At 39.7% G+C, this 9,616-nt stretch overlaps 1 protein-coding gene across 3 annotated transcripts in view; it reads left to right on the forward strand.

Moving 5' to 3' along the window:
• Positions 1–6,923, forward strand: part of CDH8 (cadherin 8) — a 154,060-nt gene extending 147,137 nt beyond the window's left edge. For all 3 annotated transcript variants that reach the window (XM_027744742.2, XM_027744744.2, XM_027744743.2), the window contains 2 exons: positions 2,983–3,234; positions 4,870–6,923. In XM_027744742.2, the coding sequence (XP_027600543.1) occupies positions 2,983–3,234; positions 4,870–5,363 (746 nt within the window). In that variant the 3' untranslated portion in view covers positions 5,364–6,923. The remainder of the gene's footprint in view (positions 1–2,982; positions 3,235–4,869) is intronic.
• The last annotated feature ends 2,693 nt before the right edge of the window (positions 6,924–9,616 follow it).

The following is a 9,616-nucleotide window of genomic DNA, read 5'->3' on the forward strand; positions in this document are numbered from 1 at the left end:
TCTTCTTTAAAAAGTTAAAGAAAAAGCATTAAGTATTCAACTTATGCTGAGATATTTTTAATTTTGCAGGAGAAAGTCAGTGGACAGATGAATTTATTTTGCAGTATTTGAAAATAGGGAGGGGTGCCAAGGAGGAAAAGAATGTTATCTGATAAAAAAAAAGTATTACCTTTTACACATCCCAATGTTATGCATTAGTGATTCTTACTTTGGTAAGAATCACACCCATTTTCAGGAAAACTGAACTACAGGATTATTTTCCCAGCATAACCTTTCCCTTTGTTCCCTGCAGTTCAGCCAGAGAACAAGTGTGACACTGGAAGTGGTTTAATTTGACATGTGGTTTATGCTCACTTCTAAATGTCTGCTAATTGTTGACTTAAGACATACTTGACTTTTCCACTGTAACACAGTGGCACATGTGACTCTGGGTGTCTTCGGGGAGCTTGGTCCTATTTGAGTTGTCAGGATTCTTAAGAGCTTATACCTGAAATTTATCTTCAGTAAACACATATGCTCCCTTTAATTTTCAAAAAGGGCACAAGAAAGGACTAGACTATTTATTTAGCTCCAGGGTGCCATCAGTTTTGATGTGACTGTTTCCACATTAAATAGATAATAATGGGGATTCCTGGGGAAAAAAATTGTTAGGAATACTTTTTGTTCCTAAAAGTGGCTGTATTTTTTCTGCTTTATTCAGTGGTTAATTTTTAGATTGATCTTCATGCGTTACGTACTCCAAATGTGTGAAAAATGCTGAAATGGTTACATCATCTCTAACACATCATTAGCAATATGAATTATAGAAAGAACCTCTCCAGGTTGCATAAGTGTGATTGGTAGGTGGTTCTGCTGTGAAAGGGTTAGAGAATCATAGAATGTTTGGGTTGGGAGGGACCTTAAAACCCATCCAGTCCCACCCCCTGCCACCTCCCACCAGCCCAGGTTGCTCCAAGCCCCGTCCAACCTGGCCTTGGACACTCCCAGGGATGGGGCAGCCACAGCTTCTCTGGGCAACCTGTGCCAGGGCCTCCCCACCCTCACAGCCAAGAATTTTTTCCAATATCCCATCTAACCATGCCTTCTGTCAGTCTGAAGCCATTTCCCCTTGTCCTGTCACTCCAGGCCCTTGGGAATAGTCTTTCTCCATGTTCCTTGCAGGCTCCCTTCAGGTACTGGAAGGTCACAATCAGGTCACCCCAAAACTTCTCTTCTCCAGGCTGAACAATCCCAGTTCTCCCAGCCTTTCCTCCCAGCAGAGCTGCTCCAGCCCTCTGAGCATACACAGCAGGCCTGCAAAATCAGAGGTCCTGATCTTCACAAGGAGCCTACTTGGCTTCATTTTCTTAGTCACTGAGTGGGAAAACAAGCCTTCTCTGTTCTCTGTGTGAGGCAGTTACGCCTGTGCTTGAATACCAAATAATCTTTCTTCCTCTTTTGTTTCATGGAAGTAATGAATTTACTATAGGAGTTATCTACTGATTGATATCTTGATATAGGTTGAGGCCATGATATAGTTTAGTAATATTTTGTTCTGTAATCATTGTATTCTGTATCTTTATTCCTTATTAATATGCCTCCTTATTAAGAAGGAAATTTGGGGTTCAACTCAAGAACTGAGTCTTTGCTGTAGTTGTCATATGAACACTGCCTGTCTTCCAAGCCTTCCTGCCTCATGCCTGCCACATAAATCCCAGTAATTTCTTTCCTTCCATGGAATGACATTTAATATTGAAAATGTGCATTTTATAGCATAAAATATCAGGAGGTTTACTTTGGTTCATGATGAATCAGGAAAATCAACATTAACTCCTTCTCCCAAACATGATGTGCAGCTTTAAAATTGTCATTGGATCCTGCAGTAACACACACACACATTCCTATTCTGTGTGCTTCAGAATCCTTTTATTAAACAAAATATCTTTTTATTAAATATCTTTTTATTAAAAACAAACCCAAACTAGTGCAAGTCAACATGCACTCTGTTAGTATATAACTCATAATACTGAATTTTTTTTTTCATTCCACAGAATGAAACAGTTAAAAGTTAACAGTGAATATATAAGTATGTAAATAAATCAGAGTTTTTCCCATGCTTGGCATGCTCACTAATCATGATTTATACCTGAGCATTCTTACACATACAAGGTCACTGATATTCAGTAGTAGTGTGTTGTTAACTGGCTAGAATCTATAATTTTTACAGCTAATACTTGAGAGAATCTATATGATTATGCTAAGTAAAACCAACTTGTATTCTTTTTGATGGTGAACTGAGCGAGTATGAGAGATTTAACTGTGTGACTCTGTGTCTGGGTAGGATGCCATGCAGTCAGATGCCTCTATATGTTTCTAAAATTAAGTTTCTGCATATGTGTGCAGAGGTAAGAATGTCCCAGACTCATTTCCTCCAGCTGCCTCCACAGGAGATACATTCTGGTGCCGTTTGCTCTATTTCCATCACCAGGGCCTAATAAATGTTTAAGTTGCTGAAAATCAGGCCTACAGCTTTTGATGCATTGAGCTTTTCTTTTGTCTTTATATGAAAAAGAAGAATCTTTTGTAGCAAGGGAAGATATTGTGCAATTTGTAACTGTAACGGAGGGAACATTTGTTTTAATTGATGAATGTGCTTTAAGTTTGGGTTACTTTAACATCTCATTTCCTTCTTGCTTTACTGGGTGAATTTTTATGACTGCATGACTTGAGAAACAGTGGTGAACCATGATGGGAAGATATCTATAGGGATGTATGCAGAGGAGAAAGTGAGGGACTGCCTCATGGTCATACCACAAGACACAAGAAAATGCATATGTGTAAAGAAAATGCTTCTTCAGAGCAGGGACAGAAAGGGGAGGGATTTCTGTGTCACGTGCTGCTGGTGTGAGGAGGTCACAAAACATTTGTGGAGAGGTTTCCTGAAAGCTGTGGGGTCAGCAGCCCCTCTGTGTGGTGAAACGTTGCCAATTTTCCCTTTTCCAGACAACACCCTCAGCATCCTGGCAAAGCACAGCGGGTTCAGCCGGCAGAAGCAAGAAGTTTATCTGCTGCCAATCATCATCAGTGACAGTGGGAATCCTCCCATGAGCAGCACCAGCACCCTCACCATCCGTGTCTGTGGCTGCAGCAGTGATGGCATTGTCCAGTCCTGTAATGTTGAGGCCTATGTGCTTCCCATTGGCCTCAGCATGGGAGCCCTCATTGCAATCCTGGCCTGCATCATTTTGCTGCTGGGTAGGTATTTGTGTCATAGCTCAAAACTTCTCTGCTTCCTGCGTGGCCATAAGGGAGCACAGGAGTCACAGAGAAGGACTGACAGTCCAGTCCAATGGAACGTGCAGCAGTACTGAAATCCTGTCAGGGTTGTGTCCCTCCTGTCCTGAGAGCTGAAGCATACAAAGCAAAGTCCCAGTCTGAAGTAGTTGTACACATGAGTTACATAATAAGCAGGTATGGAACGTGAAACCAAAAATCCAACCAGGATGTTAAGTGGCAAGGTGAACACAGTATGTGTTACACATGACAGAAGTGGATTTGTTCTGTCTTCTAAGGCTTGCATGAATCATAGAATCTCAGAACTACAGGATATCCTGAGGTGGAAGGGACCCACAAGTCCCTCCAGTCCAACTCCTGGCCCTGCACAGACACCCCAACAATCCCACCCTGGCCCTGAGCGTTGTCCAAACCCTCCTGCAGCTCTGGCAGCCTTGGGGCTGTGCCCACTGCCCTGGGGAGCCTGGGCAGTGCCCAACCACCCTCTGGCGAAGAACCTTTGCCTGAGATCCAACCTGAGCCTGCCCTGACACAGCTCCAGCCATTCCCTGGGTGCTGCCCCTGGTCCCCCCAGAGCAGAGCTCAGTCCCTGCCCCTCCTCTGCCCCTCGTGAGGAGCTGCAGACCCCGATGAGCTCTGCCCTCAGTCTCCTCCAGCTGAACAAGCCAAGTGTCCTCAGCCCCTCTTTAAGGCCCCTCTAGACCCTTCATCATCATCCTAGCCCTCCTTTGGATGCTTTTAAACAGCTTTAGAGCTTTCTATTATATATATTTGTATTTATATATTTCTAATATGAGCTTATTCTGGATTGTAATGGCACAAGACCCACTGCAGCTTTACAAGACAAGCAGCAGGGTATATTTTAATAAAACATACAGAATTTGTATACAACATCAAGTGAGGGAGAGAGCAGTGAAGGAAGAGGCCTATTTCTGCACTTCACAGCTTCACTTTGTAACTGAGATTTACATCAGTAACTGAGATTTCAGCATTAAGCTGCAAAAACAACACTGCAACCCATTTAGAGTTTTTTATACATCTGTCCACAATTCTGAAATCGAGCTAAGCTCTTTTTTTCCACCTTATTGTCTCATTTTCTTTTCAGTTATATAATGTGAGTCTCTTGCAACAGGTAAAAAAAAGACACTGATTTCCTTCTGTCATTAGGGCTGTGTTTTCAGAAAAACACTCTCTAATTTTGGAAAACACCATCCATAATGTAGATCCTTATAGACTGTGTTCAGTGAATAATGATAGCTTTACTTCAGTTCCAAAAGGAAAAGTTGTTTACTGACTTTGAAGCTCAAAACTAGAAGTACGTTTTATAGAAGTATATAAAAGTTATATAGAAGCCTATATAAAATTGAGCTTCAGATGTAAATATGAGCTCATAATAAAAATCTTGAGGGCTACTCAGAGCTTCTGATCAGATTTCCATCACGTGAATGAGGTTGAAGTTAAAGGCCTTTCAGCTTTTCACCCTTATCACTCTCAATTTCACAAAAGCCACCCGACCACCTTCCACAACTGCACTTCCCATGTAATGTTTTGATTGGAAATTTCTTATTTAACCAGCCTGTGGTGTTTTCTTTGCAGTCATCGTGGTGCTGTTTGTAACGCTGAGAAGACATAAGAACGAGCCTCTAATCATCAAAGATGATGAAGATGTGAGGGAAAATATTATCCGCTATGATGACGAGGGAGGTGGAGAAGAAGACACAGAAGCGTTTGACATTGCGACTTTGCAAAATCCGGATGGAATTAATGGGTTTTTGCCTCGTAAGGATATTAAGCCTGATCTTCAATTTATGCCCAGGCAGGGTCTTGCACCTGTTCCTAATGGTGTTGATGTTGATGAATTTATTAATGTGAGGCTTCATGAAGCTGATAACGATCCCACAGCTCCACCATATGACTCCATCCAGATTTATGGCTATGAAGGAAAGGGGTCAGCGGCTGGTTCCCTGAGCTCATTGGAGTCCTCTACATCAGACTCAGACCAGAATTTTGACTACCTCAGCGAATGGGGTCCTCGCTTTAAAAGACTTGGAGAACTTTACTCAGTTGGAGAAAGTGACAAAGAAACTTGACAGTGGATTACAAACTTCTTCCCTGTTGACTTAATGATCATGTAATATTCTAGGGCCACTGCTGGTAGTTAAAACTAATGTGGCTTTTTGTTTTAGAGGCAAGTTTAGCGCCAGTCATCTATAAAATCAACTACATTGTAATGTTGAACCAAAAAAAAAAAGTATATGTTAGGAGGTTAAGTCTTGTGGAGTGTGAAGTAAAGTATGTGGAGTGTCTAGAAGTCTTTGGATATTTGATATTCACTTGACCACTCTGAAGATGGAGATTCGGATCTTTGATTATCTTCAGTGAATTGAAAAGAACAAAAAGAAATTGGTGCTCTCTTAGAAAATGGACTTGCAGGGATTTTGCTGTTGAACAGTAGCTCCTGCCAGTATGTGTAAAGCTAATGGTTTGTTTCTGCATTGCCAACAAAGATCCCGCCACAGAAATGTTTAAAAGCAATATCTTGGTCTTCTTAGCAATGCTGAGCAGAAATAGCATTGCCAATTCCTACTGGCTTCTACTGTGCAGTGACCATCCTTTGTACATACAGTAATTGTTGGCCACGTAACCACAGACTGAATATCATCTTTAAATATTGTGTCAAGCCTTAAAATATTCACATGTTCTTAATCCATTCCAGTGATGGGTAATAAATCCTACTAATGCGTAGAGATTCAGAGGCAGGGCTACAAAACCTTGCTTTCCAAAAGGATCTTTTTTTCTAGAAGGATCAGTCCTGTGCTTCGTCTTCTGAAAGAGAAAACTGTGAAATGGGATGGACTTACCTAAATGAAAGAATTGATGATTTTATTGCTAAAGATCGAATTTATTTGTTTAATCTTTGAAATAAATATTTTATTGATGTCCATTACTGCTTTTATTTATCAAAACTGATAATCTATAGAGTAAGATTATGAAGAAAACTAAATTATATCCGTTAGATTTTTTTTCTATATATAATGAATGTTTAATACATGTACATTTTGAAAAGAAAAATGACAAATTGTTGCAGGTTAAAGCAGTTCCCTATCCATTTGAAGTAGCTGAATTTTAAGAGAATGCTGGCAGGAATTAAACTTTCCCAGAGAAAACTTTTGACAGTTTTGTATCTTCATAAATCTAGTACCTGGTGTTTTTAATACAAGCACAAACAGCTGGAAGTAAACTGGTTCATGTGAATATTTAAACTATAGACTTTTAGAAATCCACACATAACACAGTACAGTAAAAAAAACATGCTTATAGTTCTCCACTGTATTAGAGCAGGAACCAGTGTGTACATAATTTTACTGCTTCTGTTATTAGCATTTCTTTTCTATAATATTCATAGTGTTGCACCAGGGCTCTTGCACACAGAGAAAGAACACTAGAAGCTGCAAGCATACTCAATTTGTAATGCAAACTTGCCATTTAGAAGTAGCAATTGTATAAGAAAACTACGTATTACATGCAAATCATTTTAATTTTCTACTTTGTTTTGAAGCTATATTATTGTTTGTTTATTTACTCCATGTATTGTATTCAGAGAAACTCCTGTATTGTTTCCTACTTTGTGAAATATATTTTTATAAATACTTCTCTTGTTGCTGCTTTTCTTTCAGGTTTACCCGTGCACTGCAGAAATGAATCTGCCTGAATAACTTCATAGGTTTTTTGAGGAATGTAGTTTCTTCAGAATTTATTTATTAATTGAATACAGTCAAAATAATATTAAAAATAGGATAATATTTGAAACATTTTTTGACAGTGTTTGCAGAATTAGATAGCAGCCTGTGGCCACAGGAGTTGTGAGCGTCTAATTCACTTGTGCCTTGCTGAAAAACAAGCTCACAGATCTTTTGTTGAAGTATTGTCAGTAAAAACAACCCACTGACTTTAAATTCTCAGTAACATTTGTTCTGCAAACAAAAAAGTCTTAATGCATCACCCCCAATTTTACCTGTGTTTCAAATGGAAACATTTACTTTGCTTTAGCTGCAGCATGGCTGGGTTTAATGACTGTGGACAACTAAGACACTAATACCACTTCTATATGTGTTATAAAGATTTTATTGAAATTAATGAAGTCTCCAATAGATTTAAGTTAGATTACATTAAAAATTGTCTCTGAATAGCTTTATCTAGCAATTTTAGTGATACTCTAAGCAGTGAAGTTTTCTAAAGATAGAACAGAAGCAGTTATGAAGACTTCAATGAAATCAAACATATTTATGGAACAGACTGCAATTAAAGCCAAACACACTCTTACTAATCACTTGCACCCCATGCCAGGGTGTTGTGAGTTGCCATGCCAGATCTAATAGGAGTGCAAATGGGAAAGTCTGATTCAAAACTGAGCCAGTTTTCAGTCTCCCTGCCAGTCCTGGGAGCAAAGGAAGGTGCTGTGAGCTGTGGATCACGTTATTGTCTATGGTCCCATCAGCGTTCAGGGCAAGTCGCTCTGACCAGGAGTTATAGTCTGCACTGAAGAGTTTTGCAAAGCTCTTTTGTAGGAAAAATCACAAATGGATAACCTTCTGATTGCCTTTTTGATTGAAAGTTCCATCTGAGACCACGACAGCGCATTCAGTAATAAGATTTCCAGGGAAAAAAATCCCATCACTGGCACTGTAGGAGAGGCAAAGCATGACAGAAATCTCATCGTTGTCAGTCAGAAAGAGATGGGAGTTACTACTGCTGGGCAGAGCTCTAAATTGTGCATTTATACAGGTATTAAACATGAATAGCTACAATGCAAAGGGGAGGAAGAAATTAATGAATGTCTGAACCTGTCAATAGACACAGGATGTTTCCTGTGTCATTGCTACCCCACCGAAGGGAAATGATTAATTCCACAAACTAGCTCCAAGTAATTTGAATCTAAAATTTATACAAATACATGTTAGGGGGTTAGATGTTGATCATTCCGTTTTCCAGGACTTCTACTTTTCTGACAATGAGATGAATTCAGTACAAAATTATTTTTGGATAACGATGGTATTTAGGGGGATTAGATCATATCTCTCTACATTTCACATCTAGATTTAGATGTATAAGCGACGCTCTTTAAAGCATGTAAAATGGTAATTCATCTTTTCAACAACATTTAATTAGTGATTGACTCATTGTAAGTGACAAGGAAAATGCATTAAATTAGAATTATTAATACTGATAAATCTGAGAATTAAATTCTCCGAATTTTTTACAAGTGCCAAGCGCCTCCCAGTGCCATTGACCCTGGCTTGCCTTCACCTCGCTGTGCCTCACACTCATTTGTCACAACTGCTAAAGGAAATCATCCCACACATCAGAGATGGAGTTTTTGGCCTGGATGTTGCACAGACACAAAATTCAGCTCAGGCTTTTAAATATGCAAGTCCCGTGAAGTGAATGTGTGTACACGTTTACTAATTATAACTGGGATGACTAAAGGCCTTCATAATCTCCTGTCCTTTACTGCAACTGAAAGCATGTGCTGTTTGTGTGCTATGACCTTGAAATCGGATCACAAAAAGCTCATTTAAATGCATTTTTTACCTGGTATCATTATACCTTTTTGTCTGTGATGACTTTGAAATGACTGAGAAATATGCAGGAGAGAAAATGGCTCCAGACTTTCATTTAAATCAGCAGTTGCTGATCACAGGAGAAACATTTAACACTATGGCAACTCCAAATCCCATCAGCTCTGTCGCAGCACAGCAGCAACAATTCTCAGTCTGGAGAACAGACAGAGTGTCTGCAAAATAGTCTGTTTGGAATAACTCTATTTGCACAGCTCTGCTAGAGATGGATCTGCTGATTTTAATATACAGAGAAAAATAAATCAGCTACACTATGCCCATGCAGTTGCATCTACCTACAGATGTGTGTGGCAATCTTTTTTTACAGCCTGCGTGGTCATGGAATTCTAGAAATGGATAAATGGGCTTAGGAAGCTTCTCCAGGTTTTGTCCAGCTGGAGGAAGCCTTGGCAGGTTTCTGTATGTGATTTCCTTGGGATATAATTTTGGTCTGAATGGAGCTGTTTGGTTGTTCCTCTTCTTTTGGTTGCTCCTCTCTCCACCAGTCCCCCTATCGAGCTGTGAACATCAAATTAGGAAGTAGGGTCATTAAGACCACAGAGCTCTTTTTCAGCTGGTGTGCTCAGTGACTGGAAACAAGCAGGGTAACGAGGTTCACCAAACTCTCCCTCCTCTAAGGAAGACTGAACACCCTGAGTTATTCATACCAAAGGACTGCTTCTGTATTTTAAATTATGCTGAAAAGTCTGAAGCTAATGATGGTG

Source organism: Pipra filicauda, unplaced genomic scaffold (genome assembly GCF_003945595.2).
Source record: "Pipra filicauda isolate LSUMZ 115617 unplaced genomic scaffold, ASM394559v2 scaffold296_size2174093_pilon, whole genome shotgun sequence".
Lineage (NCBI taxonomy): Eukaryota > Metazoa > Chordata > Aves > Passeriformes > Pipridae > Pipra > Pipra filicauda.